This window comes from Dendropsophus ebraccatus, chromosome 14 (assembly GCF_027789765.1).
Source record: "Dendropsophus ebraccatus isolate aDenEbr1 chromosome 14, aDenEbr1.pat, whole genome shotgun sequence".
In the NCBI taxonomy this organism is placed as follows: Eukaryota; Metazoa; Chordata; class Amphibia; order Anura; family Hylidae; genus Dendropsophus; species Dendropsophus ebraccatus.
The window spans coordinates 55,595,056-55,619,175 of record NC_091467.1 but is presented as its reverse complement, the minus strand read 5'-3'; the positions used below and the strand labels follow the sequence as shown (position 1 = coordinate 55,619,175).

The 24,120-nt window shown below is 42.2% G+C and overlaps 1 protein-coding gene across 2 annotated transcripts in view; it reads right to left on the bottom strand.

Annotated features, from left to right (window-relative positions):
• UNC13D (unc-13 homolog D) overlaps window positions 1-24,120 on the bottom strand; it is a 49,793-nt gene that overhangs the window by 13,399 nt on the left and 12,274 nt on the right. For both annotated transcript variants that reach the window (XM_069953380.1, XM_069953379.1), the window contains 22 exons: window positions 22,868-22,909; window positions 22,127-22,228; window positions 18,420-18,527; window positions 16,747-16,806; window positions 14,515-14,581; window positions 13,943-14,135; window positions 12,737-12,781; window positions 12,412-12,480; window positions 11,632-11,701; window positions 10,932-11,036; window positions 10,699-10,788; window positions 10,022-10,125; window positions 8,501-8,618; window positions 7,707-7,831; window positions 6,620-6,710; window positions 5,845-5,901; window positions 3,444-3,541; window positions 2,525-2,576; window positions 2,277-2,407; window positions 1,760-1,880; window positions 783-926; window positions 557-652 (listed from right to left, as the gene is read on the bottom strand). In XM_069953380.1, coding sequence (XP_069809481.1) covers window positions 557-652; window positions 783-926; window positions 1,760-1,880; window positions 2,277-2,407; window positions 2,525-2,576; window positions 3,444-3,541; window positions 5,845-5,901; window positions 6,620-6,710; window positions 7,707-7,831; window positions 8,501-8,618; window positions 10,022-10,125; window positions 10,699-10,788; window positions 10,932-11,036; window positions 11,632-11,701; window positions 12,412-12,480; window positions 12,737-12,781; window positions 13,943-14,135; window positions 14,515-14,581; window positions 16,747-16,806; window positions 18,420-18,527; window positions 22,127-22,228; window positions 22,868-22,909 — 2,088 coding nt within the window. The remainder of the gene's footprint in view (window positions 1-556; window positions 653-782; window positions 927-1,759; window positions 1,881-2,276; window positions 2,408-2,524; window positions 2,577-3,443; window positions 3,542-5,844; window positions 5,902-6,619; window positions 6,711-7,706; window positions 7,832-8,500; window positions 8,619-10,021; window positions 10,126-10,698; window positions 10,789-10,931; window positions 11,037-11,631; window positions 11,702-12,411; window positions 12,481-12,736; window positions 12,782-13,942; window positions 14,136-14,514; window positions 14,582-16,746; window positions 16,807-18,419; window positions 18,528-22,126; window positions 22,229-22,867; window positions 22,910-24,120) is intronic.

The following is a 24,120-nucleotide window of genomic DNA, read 5'->3' as shown; positions in this document are numbered from 1 at the left end:
TAAAACTACAATAAAATAAAAAAATGATGTCAAGTTTTTGCAATGCAAATTCACAACAGGCAAAGTTCAGAAAAAAAGACGTATTTAAAAGTGATGCCAGATGGTGGGCGCAGCATGAGGAACAAAAATGAAACTGTTAAGCTATACTAGTCTATAATAGCAATGCTGAACAGTAGCCAATATGAATGCAAGGCATTATCCGGTATACAGGACACATTGTATAAGAGCTCTTCTTTGTACCTTTTCAAACTCCAGATATCAATTCTATAAACCAAGTGCCCTGAACTGAACGGCAAATCCCAAATGGGGCCACACTAAAGCTTTATATAGTCACTATTGGCATGATGGCCTTTCAAATTGATATGGATCAATAACTATAGGTCAGAATAGCATAACATGTCTACATTTGTATAGGAAGTACACATTCTGCGAGTTAGGAAAATGGTGACATACTGTGTAATATATGGTGCAGAAGTAAAACCAAAAACATATGGCGATATACTATGATGGACGTCACACTTTATTTGTATCATGAGTACATTTTTTACTTTCTTACCTTGTTTGCGGCCTGCCCGGCGTCCCAGGTATCGGATAACTCCTCCGCTCTATGCTTAATCATTGTGCAGTACATAACAGCGATACGGCACATATCCTGTGGAGGTTATAGGGATGTATTACTAAGGCGAGATATACCATATACAAGACACTATCATTTCAGAACATTTTATAAGATTCTCAATAGAAAATAACTCTTATTCTTCCATTGCATTCACACTCCTCACCTCAGTAAACTTTACCATAATCATGAACGCCTCCTCGGGGTCAGGCCAGGCCAGCTGCTGCCATGTGCGACCAATCTGAGTGTAGCATGTGGACAGATCCACGGTGGAGGCGCTGTGTTTCTGTAACTCTGACAGAGGAACCAGCTGAAGGGAGAACCACAGTTACCAGGCTGATCAGGCACCCTGACTTCTATACTATGTGACTAATGGAGAGATAGACTACAGAGAGTAGTTGCTTAAAACCTATATCTGTCAGCTGTTTATTTGTCTACTGTGTTGGTGCTGATCAGTTTTTGTATAACAGCAGTGGATTATCTCCCAAAGGAACAAAGGATCGGGCATGATGTTGTTTTCCCTCAGGAGATCACCATACACATTAGATCAACAGCTGATCCCAAATACATTGGCATGTATGGTCAGCTTAAAGTGAATGTACCACCAGGTGTACATCGCTATGGGCTTGTTACATTAACAGACCAGTGCCAGCGCGGGGATGATGGTGGCACGGTACTTTTTTTAACCACCGCCCCTGGTTCCCGCGCATGGCACCGATCTATTTCCCAACACCGACCTGGCAGAAAGCACTGGGGGCAGGCCCACTGGCCTGGATCTCATCTCTGTGATGCAGCTCAATTGATCCTAATGGAGCTGCGTCATAGAGGGGGTTTCATCACACGCCTGGCCGGTGCTCGGGAATAGACCTGTGCCGGGCGCAGGAACTGGGCAGCAGTTCAAAAAAGGACCGCGACACTGGCATCCCCGCGCTGGTCTGTTAAAGTAAAAAGCCCATAGAGATGTACCTGGTGGTACATTCATTTTAAAGGGTGTTTCTATGTCATCAATTTTTCCCAAAAACATAAAGGTTAGTAATGTTACTCATGTCTGATATTTCTGAATTTTGGGAAATGGACTAACATGATATCATTGTGTTTGCGATCTAATAAATCTAGTGTTCTCCAATTCCTGAGGCCCCTCACCAGATCTATTCGCACAGCTCTTTGGACCCGCTCGAGAGCAGTTGAATACGCCTTCTGCAGCCAACTAGGTAAACAGTCGGCAAACTTGCGATGGAAATCGGAAAGTGGGAGAAAGCCATCCCTGTGAGGAGAACATATCCAATATAAGATTTGGGAACTCAAAAACATTCAAAAAATTCAACGTTAGACAATGGGTTATCTTCTGATCCAAAGACAAATCACTTGGCATAGCACAGGGCAGTGGCATAGCATCAGGAAATGCTACGGTAGCCAATATACCTTGGTACCAGAAGGGGCCTAGGCCTCAAAAGGGGACATGATGGTCTGGGAGCCCTGGTATGGATATGGGTGAAGGCCGGGGAACGGTTGCATTGAGCCCTGAGGCCTAAATAGGTTTCTCTGCCCCAGATAAGGAGTTTTTAAAATAAGGGTCTGGTTAATAACATCCCTACTGTATAATAAATGCAGATATTATCGCATATAAGCATGATAGCATTGGGTAACACTGCATGGTCACCTTGTTGGAAGGTAGTCTCGAAGTCTATGAAGGTCACGTAGAGTGAGATAGAGTTGGTACAATAGTTCGGAAAGCTGATGGCGAGAGCTGTGGTTAGAGGGTGGAAGCTGACCGTCCAGCTGCTCAGAGACCTGATAGAGAAATAAAAAAAAATATATATATGTATTCTAGTTACATTAGGGAACATACTATAATGGAAGAGGCTGGAATATAAAGCAGAGAGTGGCTGACAATGCTAAGATACATACCAGATCCTCCAGTTCCAGGAAGGTCAGGCTAAAAACGTCCACCTTAATAGTGCTGAAAGAGAGTAACATACAGTAAGCCGGAGAAAAACAGACGGTACTGATGTTAATCGGGGCATTGATGTAAACCAGCATTATATTGTGCGGCTGATTGCCAGAAATGGAGCGATTGAACGAGTCTTGTCAGGTCTCAGTAAACAGGCTCCAATCTCGGTGATCAATACAGAGTCTTTTCCTTAGGCCTCATGCGGACCTTAGCTCTTTATACATCGATTTACTATATAGAGAACATAATGTAAAGATATCACCACAGCAAACTCCATGCAGGCACAAAAAGGAAAGCTGGGAGATATAACATGAAGAATCAGAATAAGAGTAATGCAATGTACTTTCTAAGGCAATGGCTTAAAGGGTATACTCAAGCGATTTTTTTTTCTTTCGAATCAACTGGTGTCAGAAAGTTATATAGATTTGTAATTAACTTCTATAAAACAAATCTCAAGTCTTCCAGAACCTATTATCTGCTATATGTCCTGCAGGAAGTGGTGTTTTCTTTTAAGTCTGACACAGTGGTGTCTGCTGCCACCTCTGTCCATGTCAGGAATTGTGTAGATCAGTAAAGGTTTTCTGTGGGGATTTGCTACTGATCTGGACAGTTCCTGTCATGGGACAGAGGTGGCAGCAGAGAGCACCTGTCATTCTGGAAAGAATCCACCACTTCCTGCAGGGCATACAGCAGCTGATAAGTACTGGAAGACTTCAGATTTTTAATAGAAGTAAATTACAGATTTATATAATTTTCGGAAACCAGTAGATTTGAGAGAAAAAAAATAAGTTTGCCGGAGTACCCCTTTAATTTTTTTTTATTTTAACATATGAAATGGGGAGTACAACTTGTACTTTCTTACTTTCCTTCCCTTACTTGATAAAACACTTGTTCAACGTCTTTTGACAACTCTTCAGGTCCAGAGTGACATCGGCCACTAGGCTTATCAAAGACTTCATGTTTTCCTCATAGCCCTAATGGAGGTATAAATACAGTGAGACTTTGGGAAAGAAGACGGGAGGGCGGACTGGGAAAATGTAAAGTACGAGAGATAAGGTTAAAATTTAAATTTAGGTCATTACTAAAATAGCATTTCCCCAATATATGCCAGTATTATCCATGGGAAGCTTATGATAACACATCAGGTAGTTAGAAATATCTTAGAACATGGTATTTTTTACTGCCCCTAATTTATTATGTGTAAAAAGGGGTTTGTAAGGGGTCCAAACGCTGAGCCCCCCCCCCCCAGTGATCTCAAGAACACAAGAACAGTTCACCAGAATGGAGTAGACAGACCACCACCACCCCACTATCTATACTTGTCTATACAGTGATCCATCAACTTACAATGGCCTCAAGATACAATATTTACAACATACAATATTCCTTTTTGCACTGTCGTAACTTGACATACAATGCTACAGACCTGCGGATCTGCTGAACATGTAAACTGATCAAACAATAAAAGTGGCCATTTTACTGGTAAAATCCCAGTATTAGTGAAGTGCAAGCACTGGTTGGCTGTCTGGTGTCTCCTCTCTACAGTACAGTGTGATACTACATGTCCTGTACTGCTGTGTGTCTAGTATCTTTTCTCTACAGTACAGTGTGATACTACATGTCCTGTGCTGCTGTGTGTGTCTAGTATCTCCTCCCTACAGTATAGTGTGATACTACATGTCCTGTACTGCTGTGTATGTCTGGTATCTCCTCTCTACAGTACAGTGTGATACTACATGTCCTGTACTGCTGTGTGTGTCTAGTATCTCCTCCCTACAGTACAATGTGATACTACATGCCCTGTACTGCTGTGTGTGTCCAGTATCTCCTCTCTACAGTATAGTGTGATACTACATGTCCTGTACTGCTGTGTGTCTAGTATCTTTTCTCTACAGTACAGTGTGATACTACATGTCCTGTATTGCTGTGTATGTCTGGTATCTCCTCTCTACAGTACAGTGTGATACTACATGTCCTGTACTGCTGTGTGTGTCTAGTATCTCCTCCCTACAGTACAGTGTGATACTACATGCCCTGTACTGCTGTGTGTGTCTAGTATCTCCTCCCTACAGTACAATGTGATACTACATGTCCTGTACTGCTGTGTGTCCAGTATCTCCTCTCTACAGTATAGTGTGATACTACATGTCCTGTACTGCTGTGTGTGTCTAGTATCTCCTCTCTACAGTACAATGTGATACTACATGTCCTGTACTGCTGTTTGTCTAGTATCTCCTCTCTACAGTATAGTGTGATACTACATGTCCTGTACTGCTGTCTGTGTCTGGTATCTCCTCTCTACAGTACAGTGTGATACTACATGTCCTGTACTGTTGTGTGACTGGTATCTCCTCTATACAGTACAGTGTAATACTACATGTCCTGTACTGCTGTGTGTCTAGTATCTCCTCTCTACAGTACAGTGTGATACTACATGTCCTGTGCTGCTCTTTACCTATGCCAGGATGAGTTGTACCTTTGGGCACCAGGTGAGGGCGGCTTCATTTTATATTTCTGGGACCCAGTGTGACCTGTACAGGAAAATGCTCCAGTCTTCTACATAGAAAGAAATTTAGAGTCTCTTGTAGCTCTTTCTGACTGCTGTATGTAATGATTTAGCTGCTTATTTTCCTTAAAAATTTTCATATTTTCTCATTTTGGAGGATTTAGAACAAATCACCAGTTTTCCATAGAGTTTTGGTCTCAACATACAATGGTCGTCCTGGAACCAATTCATATTGTATGTTGAGGGACGACTGTACTTTAATACAATCAGTTTCTACTGTTGCAGGCTGGGTTCACACTACGTATATTTCAGTCAGTAATGTGGTCCCCATATTGCAACCAAAACCAGGAGTGGATTAAAAACACAGAAAGGCTCTGTTCACACAATGTTGAAATTGAGTGGATGGCCGCCATATAACGGTAAATAACGGCCATTATTTCAATATAACAGCCGTTGTTTTAAAATAACAGCAAATATTTGCCATTAAATGGCGGCCATCCACTCAATTTCAACATTGTGTGAACAGAGCCTTTCTGTGTTTTTAATCCACTCCTGTTTTTTTCTGGTAATTTTTCTTGTCACAATGTTAAAAAACAAAACAAAACAAAAAAAACTCCCAAAATTACACAGGATCCACGACTGACAATAGTTGGTTATGACAGCTGATCGGTGTATGTACTATCAATACCTCTAATAATATGATATTTTTATCTAAGGACAGGCCATTAATATCAAAGTCCCAGAAACCCCTTTAAAATACAACTATGGTACCTGTATCATTGGTTGTAGATGCTGTCTCTTCAGATCAAACCACTCTCGGGTTCCAGTCTGTATTAAGCAAATGACAATAACAAGTGTTAAAGAGGTAGTCCGCTCAAACATAGGTTTTCATATGCTGCTGCCCATGGTGAGACTATCAATTCCTTCCATACTTCTTATTATCTATTCAGTCTCCTTCTCCCAGTTCTGAGCTTCTGCTTTCTGCTAAAGACACAAAAAAATTGTGACAGCTGATGTAAACAAGCCCCTATCTGGAACTTTGTAATGTCGGGTCGGATAACACACAGTGAGGTCATCAGCAACTTGACCTCAGATTAACCCTCCCAGCATTACAAAGAAGCTGCAAAGTTGCAGATAAAGCCTGCCAGGGACTTGTTTACATCAGCCAATTCCAGAAGGTAGGAGGGAGGAGGGGGAGACAGAGAGAAACGCTCAGACACAGGTTTTTTGCATCTTCAGCAGAAAGCAGCAGCTCAGAACTGGGGAAGGAGACTGACTAGATAAGTATAGAAGGAATTGTTAGTCTCACCATGGGCAGTGAAAAGTTATAGTGGAATATTCCATTTAAACACTTTATCCTAGTGTCGTCATTTTCCATGTTACTATCTATATTATAAAATAATCCTGAGATCTTGCAGTTTCCATTCTTACCATTAGGTCTAAAACTAAACTGAGATTTCCTGTTCTGTGTGTGATGGTAAAGAGGAGACTGCTAGGATGCCATCTGTACAGCATTACAGAGGTGACACCGGTAGAAGGTTTTTACCTTGATGGCCTCGGTCACCTTGTCTTGTAAGTTGGGAGTAGAGGAGCACAGCTCTCGGAATGCCTTGGTCTTACACATCTGTATCAGAACTCTATTGGGAAGAATACAGGTGGTTAGTATACAATACAGTATGTAACAGTCTGAACACAACCAGATATGAACAAGTATGATAGAAAGATGTCCTATATACTGTACCTCATATAGCACACAAGTACATGACTCCTTCTGATGTTAGGCTTTGTATACTTACATCTCCTCACCTATAAAGTACTTTAGGGTATTACTAACAAGAAACGGGGGATGCTCACAATCTGCCAGTCTAGCTGAGCTTTATACAAGTTAGTGCTCAAAAGTAGTAAGTTTGTTTTTCCAATATGAATTTAATCTTAAAGAGGTATTCCACTCAAACATAAGTTTTCCTATGGTGCTGCCTATGGTGAGACTAACAATTTCTTCCATACATGTTATTATCTGTTCAGTCTCCTTCCCCCAGTTCTCAGCTGCTGCTTTCTGCTGAAGACACAAAAAACTGTATGCGAGCTTTTCTCCCCGTCTCCCCCTCCTCCCTTTTGAGAAGTCCCTATGTTAAACTTTGTAGCAATTTTGTAAAGCCTGGAGGATTAATTATGAGTTCATCAGCAACTTGACCTCAGATTAACCCTCCCAGCATTACAAAGAAGCTACAATGTTGCAGATAAAGCCTGCCAGAGACTTGTTTACAATAGCCTACTCTGAAGGGAGGGGAGGGGAGACGGAAAGAAAAGCTCAGATTTTTGTGTTTTCAGCAGAAAGCAGCAACTCAGAATTGGGGGAAGGAAACTGAATAGATAACAACAAGTATAGAGGGAATTGTTAGTCTCACCAGAGGATCCCGCCTCTCTCACTGACTGGCTGAGCGGACTTGAAACGTCACGTCTCAAAGCCCTGATGAGACCAGGAAGTGGCTGGGCAGCGCAGACGGATGCGACGCGGACCCGGCACTGGAACCGAGGAGGTAAGGGGACGTCGTTGCCATCATCCACCTCCTCCTCGGTCATAGCCGAAAAAGCCCCCCAGCCGGATTTACCCTTTAAGTTCAGTCACTGACCTGAGCAGGCCCTGCATACGTTCTGTGGAGCGAGATTCTGTCAGTGGGAAGACAATGCGATACCTCTGTAGAAGGGACACGCCATATTGCAGTAAAGAGTCAAATGATTCCGACAACTCATTTTTCTGCAGGTGAAAAAAGGAATAAAGATGGGAGTGAATCTATCTGGGGAAACATGATGGCACCTATACTGTATACATGCAACCAGACAGAAGAAACAGCCATGGCGGTCTGTCCGTTTTTGTCATATGTTTAACGGATCCGTTTTTTTCCACTTGTTACTTCACCTTATAAAGCCCTGGTTGTAGTGTGAGGTACAGGAGGTTAGGCCTCAACAGACCTTACTCTTGTCACTGTTACTTAAATGACTTTTTTCTTGTGGTTTCCTCACGTTGCCGTTGGTTTATAATCCCCTGCCTATAGTCTATAGGGTAATATTGACTATTAGTTGATGGAGCTGCCATAAGTCAGGTGGAGATATAAAAGAGCTGGCAGCAGGAAGTTCACTGAGTATGTGGTGTGGACCACAGGTGAGGTAGTGGTCATCTTGTTACTTAGTGGAGGAGATAGACATGGAGAATCTGCAAATAAGCTTTAGAGAAGCTTATTATATATGCCACAGTGAGGTGGCAAGTGTTCTACCCAGGGCAATCTGGGATCTGTAGTCCCACACAAACTAGCACAAGGGGTATATAGTATTTAGAGTGTAGCTTGTACCCTGAAGCACCATACTAGCCCACCCAGCAGTGGTAATAGGGGACTGCACAGGCATTGTGGGTGATGTTAGTGAGTACCTGCTCATCCTGCAGCCGTCCTTGCACCCACAAGTACTCAATACTTGTTATATGATGCAGCAGGCAGCCACTGCTGAACTCCAGAGTCTGATATAGCTTACTATAGGCCAGCCACTGCCTGAAATGACATAAAGAGATTCATGATAGTCAATGTATGACAAAAGAGGGTACCTGAAGTAGTATGTGGTGAGTTCTGCTGTTTTTGGACGTGTCTCCTCACCACCGAAGGAAAATAAAGATTCAGACATATCAGGTACAGATACTCTTTAAAAGGGATATCCAGTGCTACAAAAACATGGCCACTTTTCCCCCTCTCTTGTCTCCAGTTCATGTGCGGTTTGCAATTAAAGGGGTTATCCAGTGCTACAAAAACATGGCCACTTTCTTTCAGAGGCAACACGACTCTTGTCTCCAGTTCAGGTGTGATTTGCAGTTAAAGGGGTTATCCAGCGCTACAAAAACATGGCCACTTTCCCCCTACTGTTGTCTCCAGATTGGGTGGGGTTTAAATCTCAGTTCAATTTAAGTAAATGGAGCTACAAAAACATAGGCACTTTCTTCCAGAGACAGCTCTGCTCTTGTCTCCTGCTTGGGCGGGGTTTTGCTGCTCAGTTCCATTGAAGTGAATGGAGCTTAAAGGTGTTATCCAGCGCTACAAAAACATGGCCACTTTTCCCCCTACTGTTGTCTCCAGTTCAGGTGCGGTTTGCAATTAAGCTCTATTTACTTCAATGGAACTGAGTTTCAAAACCCCACCCAAACTGTAGACAACAGTAGAGGGAAAGTGGCCATGTTTTTGTAGTGCTGGATAACCCCTTTAATTGCAAACCGCACATGAACTGGAGACAAGAGAGGGGGAAAAGTGGCCATGTTTTTGTAGCACTGGATAACCCCCTTAGGGTATATTCACACGAACGGTCTTGCAGCGAGATTCTCGCTGCGAGACCGGCAGGTCCTGGCAGTTCCCACAAACTATATACTCGCTGCGGTCGTTCAGTATGTAACATGGCCACTTTCTGCCGCCCTTAACCCCTTAACCCCTTAACCCCTTCTGCTCCCGCCCAGCTCCCCCGCTGTAAGCATACATTACCTGTCCTCGCTGCACGGGTCCGGCGTCCTGCTCTTCCGCCCGGCTAATCAGTGTGTTGCCCAGCCGCAGCCACTGATTGGCCGGACGGGAGAGCAGGACGCCGGGCCCGTGCAGCGAGGAGAGGTAATGTATGCTTACAGCGCGGGAGCAGAAGGGGTTAAGGGCGGCAGAAGATACCGTTCGTGTGAATATACCCTTAAAGGGGTTATCCAGCGCTACAAAAACATGGCCACGTTCCCCCTACTGTTGTCTCCAGATTGGGTGGGGTTTTGAAACTCAGTTCCATTGAAGTAAATGGAGCTTAATTGCAAACTGCACCTGAACTGGAGACAACAGTAGGGGGAAAGGTGGCCATGTTTTTGTAGCGCTGGATTACCCCTTAAGATAACTTTGACATTGCTTTGACCTTACTACTGAAGAGAGCAACTTACGCAAGGCCTTGATGGAATTCAGACAGATCCTTCTGGGTTGCATGTAGGTATAAAATGGTCATGCCGTGAGGACTGATCTCCCCATCCCATGTGGTTCCAGTGGCCTGTAGTGAGAATGAGAATTAAAGGGATACTCTGGCAAAAATCTTTTTTTTTTTTTAAATCAACTGATTTCAGAAAGTTATACAGCTTTGTAATTTACTTCTAGAAAAAAAAAATCTCAAGTGTTCTCATACTTATCAGCTGCTGTATGTCCTGCAGGAAGTGGATTCTTTTCAGTCTAACACAGTGCTCTCTGCTGACATCTCCGTCCAGAGCAGGAGAGGGTTTTCTATGGGGATTTGCTACTGCTCTGGACACTTCCTGACATGGACAGAGGCGGCAGCAGAGAGCACTGTGTCAGACTGGAAAGAATTCACCACTTCCTGCAGGACATAAAGCAGCTGATAAGTACTGAAAGACTGGAGATTTTTAAATAGATATATATTCAGTATAAATTTTTGAAACCAGTTGATGTGAAAGAAATAAAACATTTTGCTGGAGTACCCCTAATAGTAGAGCTACAAAAAGTCACAGCACTTCCTCTGGTTCTTCCATAAATGAAACTCTATGCAATACATTGGGAATTATTGACCATAGTGGAGAAAAGAAATGGTTTAGTATCAGGTGTTACATACCTGGTGACAGGTGATCTCATGGCGGACAAACTGCTGCAGAAGCTGCCGGTGGACTATGTAGCTGGGGTTTTTGCTCAGCATAGTTGCTCTCTACAATTGAACATATTTAGGGATGAAGGTAAAATGTCAGTGTACTGGTCCCGGCCCTAGGTCCCATTCACAAAGCTGAAACTTGGTGCATCATATCCACTAACAAGCTTCCTCTCATGCATGGAGATAGGGTTCTCACTAACCTTTTTGTGTGTAAGAAGGAACTGCAGGTGGCACTGCCCTCTGTCTGGATAGGTCTCTGTCCGAGGTTCCAGGGGGTACCAGCGATCCTCCCTACATTTCAGATCCTAAGAAAAGACAATCAGATCAGACTTATATGCATTTACTGGGGTATGCAAGTATAAATCTTTTTCTTTCCAATCAACTGGTTTCAGAAAATTTTATAGATTTGTAATTTACTTCTATTTAAAAATCTCAAGTCTCCCAGTACTTATCAGCTGCTGTATGTCCTGCAGGAAGTGGTGTTTTCTTTTCAGTGTGACACAGTGTTCTCTGCTGCCACCTCTGTCCGTGTCAGGAACTGTCTAGAGCAGCAACAAATCCCCATAGGAAACCTTTATTTCTGTGGACAGTTCCTGACACAGACAGAGGTGGCAGCAGAGAGCACTGTGTCAGACTGGAAAGAATACACCACTTCCTGCAGGATATACAGCAGCCGATAAGTCCTGGAAGACTTGAGATTTTTTTTTTCAAAGTAAATTACCAATCTATATAACTTTCTGACACCAGTTGATTTGAAGAATTTTTTTTTCCAAAGTACCCCTATTGTATTCCTACAATAGACTTATTTTTTTTTTTTTTGTAAAGATATTTTATTGATGGCTTCGATACAATAAGGTAGATTCACAAGTTAGAATAGACGTGTATTTCATTGATTTTTACCCGCAGTCTTAGAACGACATTGCCTAGAAAGTCATCTTGACCTTTGTCCTTTCGAGCATCTTTGAATATCCTAAAAAAAAAAACATTTATGGGTATGTTAGATATAGAAAACCATGAACATCTACAAAGGCCTTTATGGCCAGTGGAAAAGATGGGATATGTCTGAAAGAACTTAGCAAGGCTTCCCAGTTCTGCAGGTGAGTTCTGATTGACAAGCTTGGCTATGGGTTCTGGTGCAGAGCTGGCATCTAGCAGGTCACTATGAGGTATTATTTGGGGCACTGTGGGTAGGGGGTCTGTGGGTCAGTGTATGGGGGATTACTGGTTTGTGTATAGCTGTTTTTTTTTTTTAGTACCAGTATGGTGGTGGTATTATCCATTGAAGGCTATGGGCACACCACAGGTATATATTTGTATACCTATTAGGCTGGGTTCACACTACGTTTTTGCAATCCATTTTTTTGTGTGCATCCGTTTTGATCCGTTTTTCCATTGACTTCCATTGTAAAAAAAAAAACAGATCAAAACAGATCCGGTTTTTTTGACGGACACAAAAGTAGTGTCAGCTACGTATTTGTGTCCGTCAAAAAAAAAAACGGATCAGTTTTGATCCTGTTTTTTTTTTTTTACAATGGAAGTCAATGGAAAAACGGATCAAAACGGATGCACACAAATGCATCAGTTTTTTAATGCAAAAAACGGATTGCAAAAACGCAGTGTGAACCCAGCCTTAGCTGGTATTCTGATATACATGGTAGACAGTGGTTCGATGTCTCTCACCTCTTTAATCCATGCAGGTCTGTCAATTCTCCGAGCTTTGACCTGACAGATTCCACATCATCTGAATCCCTTTCACATACGCCAACAGGTTAAAAAAAAAAAAAAAAGTTTAGATTTTGCAGTTTGAGGCTATGTACACGCAGGGTTTTTGGGGATGCGTTTTCCTTTATTCCAGCAAACACTAAAGCCCTAAAATCAGGTCTTTATAAAGCAGCTTTTTGGAGATGTTCCAAAATACATCCAAAAATAAGTGTTGAAATAAGTCTTCATTTTATGGCCGAAACAATTACAGCTAGAAAATTTAGGATGAGGTCTCGGCACTCACCACATATCCATCTGAAAGCGGGCATTTTCTATGTCTTCCACAACCCTGAAACACAGGCAAAGAATAGCGTTGTCATGTCCATATACACCGCCTTCTCCCTAAAGAGGTGTGTACCAAGCAGATACGAGCTCCCTAGGCCACGCCTCTTTGGCACTTGGCAATGGATGTATATAATTTACCACTTACCAGTGCAATCTGCCTTTACAAACATTGTTGAGAGAACAGGTCACTCCAAAGAGCGTGATACTATAACAGGATGTCAATGCAGTTCCTGATATTTCTTCCCCACTAGATATTCCATGATCAACTGTGATCAGTATCATTTCTGGAAGTGTTTAGGAACCACAGTTATACAAGTAAAGTTATAGAGTGGGTGACTGTATGCTGAGCTGCATAATGCATAAAAGTCATCAATGCTCTGCTGACTTAAAGGGGTACTCTAGCTTAATCTTTTTCTTTCAAATCAACTGCTTTCAGAAAGTGATATAGATTTGTAATTTACTTCTATTTAAAAATCTCAAGTCTTCCAGTACTTATCAGCTGCTGTATGTCCGGCAGGAAGTGGTGTATTCTCTCCAGTCTGACAGAGTGATCTCTGCTGCCACCTCTATCCATGTCAGGAACTGTCCAGAGCAGTAGCAAATCCCCATAGAAAACGTCTTCTGCTCTGGACAGTTCCTGGTGGCAGCAGAGAGCACTGTGTCAGACTGAAAAGAAGACACTACTTCCTGCAGGACATACAGCAGCTGATAAGTACTAGAAGACATGAGATTTTTACATAGAAGTAAATTACAAATCTATATAACATTCTGAAACCAGCTGATTTGAAAGAAAAAGATTTTCGCCGGAGTAACCCTTTAATAATTGCAGAGACTAAACCTCATCTGGCATAAAAATCTGCACAAAAACTGTGTTGGCAGCTTCATGACTACGGCTGAGCAGCTGCATGCAAGCCTCACATCACCAAGCACAATGCCAGCAAAATCAGATGGATTTGAGCCCTGGCCTCAACCCCATGAACTAGAATGGAGATTGTGAGTCAGGACTGGGCACATGCAGGCACCATGTTTTATAGCAGCTGGTGCAATATCATATAAATATAGGTAATTGTAGTTGTGAAATATTGTATGTACATAGTAAAATGCAGCCATGTGGGAAATCAAAAATATAAATGTGTCCTGATTGCGGATAATAAAACATACGTACATTATAAAGGTTTCATCCCATACAGGGTTTAGGGTCTGGATCTTGACCTGGGTCTTGTGTGTCTGATCTTCGGGCAGGGTATTCCTGACCACTGCTTTCTGCTTCTGCTTCTTATCCGGATTGGGGCTACTGTCCCTGGAGCGAGTGTCAGCCCGGCTCTCTATTCCCAGCATGCAGTAGGGATCGCTAAAACCTTGAGAACAACAAGACCACCAATTGAAGCCTATTAGAGATGAGCGAACCGGGTTTGGGTTTGAGTCCATCCGAACCCGAACGTTCGGTATTTGATTAGCGGGAGCTGCTGAACGTGGATAAAGCTCTAAGGTTGTCTGGAAAACATGGATACAGCCAATGACTATATCCATGTTTTCCACATAGCCTTAGGGCTTTATCCACGTTCAGCCACCGCTAATCAAATGCCGAACGGTCGGGTTCAGATCAGCTCCAGCATGCTCCAGGTTCGCTCATCTCTAAAGCTTATTGCACCAAATGAAATAGAAATGTACCAAACAATGGAATTATGAGACCAAGTAACCAGAGACTGTGCATGTAAGGACGGTGTGCTCTCTTACCGCTAACGTCCTTTCCAAGTATTCCTTTAGCTTGTTTCACTGTAACTTTCACACAGAATATTGGGGGCTGCAATGGAAGATGAATATTATTACAATTGGTCTGGTGCTGGTTGTTGCCGTCACACATCCGGGCAGGTTTGGACAGCTGCTTCCTCTCAGACTTTTCCCCATGTGCTACACTGCAGATACTTCTGTGCCTATACTAAAAGCCACTGCTGCATTGTACCAATGGTCGAGTGCTGGAATCCACGAGAGGTTCTCCACGCGGATTCTGTAGTGTGAACGCACCCTAAGGCTATGTTCACACAACCTCCTTTTTTTTTGCCCGTTTTGCAATCGTTTTTTTTTTTTTTAACGGCCATCATTTTGGTTTCAAAATGCCTGCGTTAATGCAAATTATGGGCGTAATTTGCTTAGAACAGATGCGTTATGTGCCAAAAAGATGGGCGTAAAAAAAAGGGGTAGTGCGGCGCACAGTTATGCTCAGCCAATCGCAGCTGATGACGCAGCAGAGGGGGGCCGGCATGAGGGACAGCCTGAGTGGTCTGGCCAGCCTCCCGAAGTTCGACCCAAGATGGCGCTCGGGGTCAACAGTAATCTGGTGAGTATACTGAACCACACTTCCGGGGGCGGGGGACACAGGGAAGGGAGCCATTCCCTTATATAACACACATTACAAAGTTGTATAAATATGTAATGTGTGTTATTTAGTGAATAATTTTTAAACGCCGCACTACCCCTTTAAAGATAAATGATCGCAAACTAGATTGTTTATTGTTAACCTGAAATTGTTCACCATATTAGATCTATTTACACAGAAATATTATCTGACAGATTATCTGCCAAAGATTTGAAGCCAAAGCCAGGAATGGATTTGAAAAGAGGAGAAATCTCAGGCTTTTCATTATGACCTGATCTCGGTTTATAGTCTGTTTCTGGCTTTGGCTTCAAATCTTTGGCAGTTAATCTGTCAGATAATCTTATGGTGTAAATGGACCCTTAGTTACAATCATTATAATGATTGTTACTATAATCATTTGCTCCATCTGATCCCAGGAAAAGAAGGAACAATGTGCAATTACACTGAACGAGTAGTGAATGAATGTGGAATTACAGCAAACGATTAGCGAACAATCAACGATAATTTTAAGGTCAGATCTAAATAAACGATCAATGACACATGAACGATTTTTCGATCGTTGCCTGCAATTACACTGGACGATTATCGTTCAAATTAGAACGATATAACAATTTTCCGCACGATTATCGTCCCATGTAATAGATAAATCAATGACACACAAACGATTTTTTGATCGTTTCCTATTACACAGGACAATTATCGTTTAAATTTGATTTAACAATAATCGTCCCGTGTAATAGGGCCTAAGACTAGGTTTCTATATGCATCTGAACCCCGCCACACATGCTTTCTCCAATGGCCACCATGCAGGATAAATAATGGTGTAATTTTATAGATCAGGTTGCTGCAGATACAGCAATACTAAATAGGTATTTTTTTTTTTATTATTATTATTATTATTATTTTATGTTTTATTAAAATAAATCATCTTATAAGTATAATTCGTACAGGGGACAGTTAATATATTGTTAAACTTTTTTTTTTACTTTTATTTTTGATCAGGCAATTATGCCTGTTAGCGTTAAGGAGGGCCGGAGCCAGAACCAGGGGCTTAGGCAGGAAGCCTGCATGACTGGGGATGTAGCAGGTCCCTAGGGGTGACGTGGGCAGGGGTAGGAGAGTGGAGGCGGGAGGTGATATAACAAGGAAAATTCAGTAGACAGGCTGGAGTTTTAGTTTGTTAGTACTGGGTCAGCTTTTGTACACTTATATACATTAAAGTTAATATAATAATGTTGTATATATGTTTATTGTATGTTTGTAATAAACTGGCTGCTGTGGCCAAATTTATTTAACAGTAGACCCTGGTTATTTCAGCATTGGGGAGTGGAAGGAGATGACAATGCTAAGGGTAAAGGAGGTAAGCGGGTAGGAGGAAATAACAACAGGTATTGTGGAGCTTGTTCCCTTCTTAGAAGGGACCGGACTTTACAATACCTGGTAATGCCTCTGGCACGGCTGTATACTAGCATATACATGGTCCCCATTGGCACCTGCCATGTGTGTTGTTGGGCTGTCGATGTGGAGAGATCTGCATGATTTGAACGCAGCATATAATGTATAAATAAATCAGAAATCATCAAGATATTTACCTCAAGACTTTTTACACTTTCAAGTATGGCCGAGTGCTCTGCAGGATCCATATTAAAGGCCTGAAAGAGAGAGATAGAAAGGAAGATACCATTTTATTACTCTAGAGTAGATTAAAAGAGAAGTCCGGTGAAAATTTTTATTAAAGTATTGTACTGCAGCCCAAAAGTTATACAAATCACCAATATACACTTATTACGGGAAAAGTTTATAAAGTGCTTTTTTTCCCTTCAGTTACTATTGCATCAAGGCTTCACTCCCTGGATAACATGGTGATGTCACTTCCTGGATGAAATGGTGATGTAATTTCCTGGATAAAATGATGATGTCACGCCCCGACTCCCAGAGCTGTGCGGGCTGTGGCTGTTGGAGAGGATGATGTCAGGGGGACACTGAGGGACACAGGGCACTGGAGGGACACTGAGCATCCCTCTGCCATCATCCTCTCCAGCAGCCACAGCCTGCACAGCTCTGGGAGTCGGGTCGTGACATCACCATGTTATCTAGGAAATGACATCACCATGTCATCCAGGAAGTGACATCACCATGTCATCCAGGAAGTGACATCACCATGTTATCCAGGAAGTGACATCACCATGTCATCCAGGAAGTGACATCCCCATGTTATCCAGGAAGTGAAGCCTTGATGCAGTAGTAAGTGCTCGGAAAAAAGGCACTTTACAAGCATTTTCTGTAATAAGTGTATATTGGGGATTTGTATAACTTTTGGGGAGCAATACAATACTTTTTTTAAAAATTCACTGGACTTCTGCTTTAAGGACACATCAATTGCACTAAACACATTAGGCCCCAAGATTTCTGAGAAGCAAGAAGGTTCAAAGCCAAAAATCATCATCATTTGTACACGTAGTGCACCGTTCACCACCAATACATTTGCACATCCGGATTGTCCGGATTAGAGAATACAGTTCCAATATCTTACTAGGGATTTCTGGGTTAATAAAAGCCATTCTCTAGTTCAGGACCCTATTACTGGGGTTTCAAAATCATACATCATATAGATAGACCCTACTGATGGCTGTCAGTGGGAGCACAGGTCACACATCACTCAGGGGGTCATCGCTCCCTACTAGCCAATTACTAACCAATCAGATAACTGTAAGAGATGGTGCGCGTTCAGTCTGTGCAGATCTATTGCTGACCATTTGGGGATTTCTTTACATGTGGACGGGAAAGATGGAGTTAAGGCAAGTCACTTGGGGAGGACACCATTTGTTTATTTATCGAGGACATCAAAATAGCTTGTCCTGGCCCTGGTGGACACCAAAAATGAAGAGCAATGTCACACTTCAGGACCCAGCATGGCCATGCACTACATGGACTGACCACTGAATACAGTAGGTGCAATGCTTTATCATTCCTGTGATGGTGCTAAAGTGAACATGAATCTTTACATTCATTAAATAGCGGATGCAGAAAACCCTGTCAGTGCACACTATGGAGAGAGCGGCTCTGGCCGCACGCTCCATAGTGTGCAGTGGAGAGTTCTGTTGCGTGGTAGATGATCTTTTCTAAGACCGGCTGTTCCGTGACTTGGCCGGTCTCTTACAAGGTCTGAACATGGCCTAAGACTATAATATAGCAGACTATATAATGACTATATAATTTTTTTTTTTACCCCATGCATCAACTACAAAACGCATTAGCCTCTTACCATTTGCAAATATTCATATAAGTGTTCATTATCCGATATATGGTCCGGCTCCGAAGTTCCGATTCTGTGTAATATTGTATACAGAGCTTCTCCATATAATAGATTGCGCTGAATAAACAGTCAATAATAAGTTAGAACAAGGGGAAATGACACTTAAAAATATATGATTTAACAGTTAAAAAAAAAAAAGAAATGGCCAAGAAGAAAAAACAAGAAGAACCAATCTCACGTCATCATAAAACTTAGGGTGCTATTACACGTTTCGATGGCAGCCCGATCAATACCGTAAACGAGCGTTGATCTGCTAGTTTGGCGCTTGTTTACTGGGCCTGTTACACGGCACGGTAATCGCGTAGTAAGTGCTACACGGACTTCTCCTTTTACATGTCTGAAAGTGCTGTCAGCATCCATCCTTCCATAGTGGTCTGCAATTCATGGACCACTACATTACAGATGGTGGATGTGTGAATAGGCACGATGAAATCAATGTGTAAATTTACGCCCTATTGCCGGTAAGGGGGTTCAGAACGGGGCCACGCGGCGACCCCGCTATGAACCGCCGCGATCCCGGGTGCCGCGTGTAGCCTGGGACCGCAGCTATTAGCGGGCACGGTCCGATCGCCGTGCCCGCTAATAAGGTAATCAGATGCAGCTGTCAAAGTTGACAGCTGCATCCGATTACCGTATGCAGCTGTTCCCTGGTGTCTAGTGGCGGAGATCGCCCCCCTGGGACGTTGTCCCGGAGGAGCGATCTCCGTGACTGATGCCGGCCGGGGTCTCTGCCAAGATGGCGCTGATCCCGACTCGGCACTCGTTTGTTTTCGGCTGCAGCAGCCGAAAGCAAACGAGTGCCGATCTCATTGATCTATGCTGCATATCTATGCAGCATAGATCTCAATGAGAGATCAGAGTGTATATACTAGAAGTCCCCCAGGGGGCTTCTAGTATAAGTGTAAAAAAAAAAAAAAGAAGTGTTGTCAATAAAAAGCCCCCTCCCCTAATAAAAGTCTGAATCACCCCCCTTTTCCCGGGTTCGAAATAAAAATAAAATAAATAAATAAACATGTTTGGTATCGCCGCGTGCGTAATTGCCCAAACTATTAATTAATCACATTACTGATCTCGCACGGTAAACGGCGTAAGCGCAAAAAAAACAGAGTGCAAAATTGCGCATTTTTGGTCGCATCAAATCCAGAATAATTGTAATCAAAAAGTCACATATGCGCAATCAAGGTACCGATAGAAAGAACACATCATGGCACAAAAATGACACCTGACACAGCCCCATAGACCAAAGGATAACAGCGCTATAAGCCTGGGAATGGAGTGATTTTAAGGAACATATATTTGTTAACAATGGTTTGAATTTTTTACAGGCCATCCAATACAATATAAGTTATACATGTTATATATCACAGTAATCGTAACGACTTGAGGAGCATGCACAACAAGTCAGTTTTTACCCCCCAAATAAACAAAATGCGTTGTTTTTTTTTTTCAATTTCACCACACATTTAATTTTTATCTGGTTTCGCAGTGTACTTTATGAAAAAATTCAGCCTGTCATTGCAAAGTACAGTTAGTGGCGCAAAAAATAAGGGGTCATGTGGGTTTCTAGGTGGAAAAATGCAAGTGCTATGGCCTTTTAAGCACAAGGAGGAAAAAACGAAAAGGCAAAAATCGAAATTGGCTCTGTCCTTAAGGGGTTAAAATTTGCCAAATTTTGTGGACGTGTGAATGAGGCCTTAAAGCGTAACTGTCATGTTTTTTTTTTATTGCAGAAATCAGTAGTCTAAGGCTACGTTCACATCAGCGTTTGACCATCCGGCACCATTCCGTCTACCTTTTCCGTTTTGGAAAGTAAGCAAAACGGAAATTGTCGGATCCGTTAAAATCCCCATAGATTCCCATGCTATTTTAGTGTGCTCCGTTTGCCCTAATTGTGCTCCGTTTGCATGCAATCCGTTCAAGATCCGTTTTTTTGAACGGAAGAAAAAATAGTGTTTGCAGTATTTTTCTTTCTGCTTAAAAAAACGGATCATGAACGGAAAGTGCACTTCCGTTTTTTTTTACATTGTAGTCAATGAGGACGGATCTAAAACGGAAGGTATTTCCGTTCACATCCGTTTTTTTCATCCGTTTTTGCACTGAGCATGCGCAGAAGCAGCAAGAAACCAAAGAAGAAAAATAAACGGATAGAAAAACGGATGCTGACTGATGCAAACTGATGTACCAAAGTCAGGTTTTTTAAGCCAAAATACAAAAGGACCATTAAAAAAAGATGAACATTTTGCAGTTTGCATCAGTCTGCTCATCAGTTTATGCTCATCCGTTTAATTAATATAGACGGATCCGTTAGAAACAAAGAAAAACACTAGTGTGGCTGAGCCCTAAGCGATTTTAAGAAACTCTGTAATAGGTTTCATCAGCCAAAAAAGCCTCCTTCTGTACTCAAGAAGCAATCTCCCAGCCTCCCCCCCTGACTTCTTATCTGTGCATTATCAGGCAAACACGTCTTCATTACAGAGAAGCCAGTGAAGACGGGCTCTGCTCTCTCCATTGTAAGCCTATGAAGGGGGGAGGGGCCGAGGGAGATGAGGGAGCAGGAAGAGGTGACATGAAGGTCAGCTGTTTGTAGACTCTCTGGGCACCTAAACCGCTAAATTCAGGTGTCAGAAAGGTCAGTGCTTATCTATGATCTTACTGAGAGAAGACTGCAGGGTGTTGTGCTGTGCAGGACTGCTCCGTGCTCAGTCACTCCTAACAGCCCCTCCCCTCTCCATAGCCACATAATGGAGACAGAAATCCTGCTTCATTTGATGTGAGGGGGGAGGCTGGGAGATTGCTTTTTCACTACAGAAGGAAACTCTTTTAGTACATAAAACCTATTACAGAGTTTCTTAAAATCGCTTGTACTGTTGATATTTAATGTTTTTAGAAAAATGGCCCTGAAATGACAGTTACGCTTTAAGGCCCTAAGGTGACATATGTAGAAAATCTATACCATATTCTAGAATCTTGCAAATACGTAGCTTGTTTCATTGCCCAGAGCAGCATTTATTATTCTGCAGACTTGTTATTTGTTAGGCTGGGTTCACACTACGTTTTTGCAATCCGTCTTTTTCATCCGTTTTTTGCAACAAAAAAAAAAAAAAGGATGAAAAACATGGAAAAAAACAGATGCATGTGTGTGCATTCGTTTTGATAAATTTTTCTATTGAATTCCATTATTAAAAAAAAAGGATTGAAACGGATCCGTTTTTTTTAACAGACACAAAAATGAGGTCGACTATGTTTTTGTGTACGTTAAAAAAACGGATCCGTTTTGATCCGTTCCTTTTTATAATGGAATTCAGTGGAAAAACAGATCAAAACGGATGCACACACGTACATCCGTTTTTTCCATCCGTTTTTTCCATCCGTTTTTTTGCAAAAAAACGGATGAAAAAAAACGGATTGCGAAAACGTAGTGTCAACCCAGCCTTACTGGCACAATGTCTGCACACACTTAACTCTGGCGTCCAGTCTTTACACCAGGCCCTGCACTGTAATGTGATGCTGGAAAAACTAACCGTCCCACTTCATGGGATTTGACGACAAGCGTATTGACGGGGTAGGTTGTAACGCAGGATCAGTGCAATGAGCAGCCAAGCAGAGACTGGAGAACCATGGAGAGACCTCTCATACTTCTTAAAGACTTTTCTAACCTGGACAGATGGAGAAACTGGTTTGTTTTCGGCATTGGTCTCTGTTTCTGCTTTTCGCTGGTTCTGTGAAGGACGAACTGTGCCCCGCTTTCCATACCTCGCCTACGTCAAGAGAGTCGACAGTTAATAAAATCTATATAAAAGAAAGACTAATCATTGATAAAATATATCTGACTAAAAAGCCGTGGCTTCATGGTGACTTCTAGTGACATGGCCTGCTTCAAAAGTCACCAGTCTTCTGACTTCTTGGAATAACTGAAGTTACACGTTACTTTTCCTCCAGAGAGAAAAATTAAAGGGATTATTCTGGCTTAGAAAAACATGTCCGCTTTCCTTCAGGAACAGAACCACTCTTGTCCTCAGCTAGGGTGTGGGTTTTGCAGCTGAGGACAGGGATAGTGTTTTTTTTTGTTTTTTTGCAAGAAAGTAGCTGTGTTTTTTTTTTTTCTAATCCTGCATAACTAATTTAAAGGGGTTGTCCAACATTAGAAAAACATGGCAACTTTCTTCTCCAGTTTGGGTGCAGGTTTTGCAACTCAGTTCCATTGAAGTGAATGGAGCTTTATTGCAAACCGCACCTGAACTGGAGACAAGTGGCCATGTTTTTCTAATGCTGGATAACCCCTTTAAGGTTGCACAGCAGGTATAGGAAAGATTATTTTTACTGCAACAGACACATTAAATCATAAGTTTTCCATAAAGTCTGATGTATAGCAAAATACCTAGCAATTCATTACATACCTCCCGCCGTGTGAATCGGTGAGGAGCAGAGGAAGACTCCATCTGTAACAAAGTGGATATACGAAAACATTTATATGCATAATAGAAATATAAAAATAGCTAAACACCACTCATATTGCACAGTTCAGCAATAATAGGCATAGGTTACAATATCACCAGCTCCATCTGGCATTCACCCTCATGTTCTGTAGGAGACAGGTAAGGAAATAATTCCCTAATATTTAAAGGGGTTGGCCACTTTATAGTAAAATAGTTCAGTGTACAGCATTAGTATGTGTACTCACTGTATACACTGACAGCAGCTCCCAGTGTACCTCACAGAGCTAAATTCAGATTTTCCTCCTCCAGGCTGGGCTGTCCTGCTCTATGGTGAGTCTGTCCATAAAATGGCTGACATGGAGGAGCATGTGACCACCAGTGTCCACCACTGAGCCTGTATATGCCTCAGTGGGGCATAGAGGGCGGGGCATGGTCACATGCTCCTACATGTCGGCCATCTTATGGACAGCCTCACCCCAAAGCACGGCAGCCCAGCCTGGAGGGGGGGAATATGATTTTAGCTCTAAGGGGTACACAGGGAGCTGCTGTCAGTAAGTAATGAGAATACACTTACTTATACTACACACAAAACAATTTTACTATAAAGTGGCCAACCTAAAAGAGGTCAAAAAGTGAACCTGGGAGCTATAGGACTATAGGTTTTATTTCTTTTGTGGGCAGATACATTTTCTAACATACCTCACCAATCTGCTAACAGCATTAGAAATATGCTTTACAGCAGGCACATGGACATGGAAATAGACTGGGGGAAACTCATTGACTTTTATGAAAATATTTTCTAGCCATGCTCTGTGCTCTGTGCATGTTGAAAAATCATCGGGAAAATAAATGTAGTGGGAAGGGTTACAGGGATAGTTCAAAAAATGTCTTTCAAATCAACTGGTGCCAGAGATTTGTAATTTACTTCTATAAAAAAAAAATCTAAAGTCTTCCAATACTTATCAGCTGCTGTGTGTCCTTCAAGAAGTGGTGTATTCTTTCTAGTCTGACACAGTGCTCTCTGCTGCCATCTCTGTCAATGTCAAGAACTTTCCAGAACTGCAGCAAATCCCCACAAAAAAACTCTCCTGCTCTCCAGACTGGAAAGAATACACCACTCCCTGCAGGACATACAGCAGCTGATAAGTACAAAAAGAGATGGGATAACCCTTTGATATGTGGAAATAATGGTGTTTTAAAATAATAAATAAAAT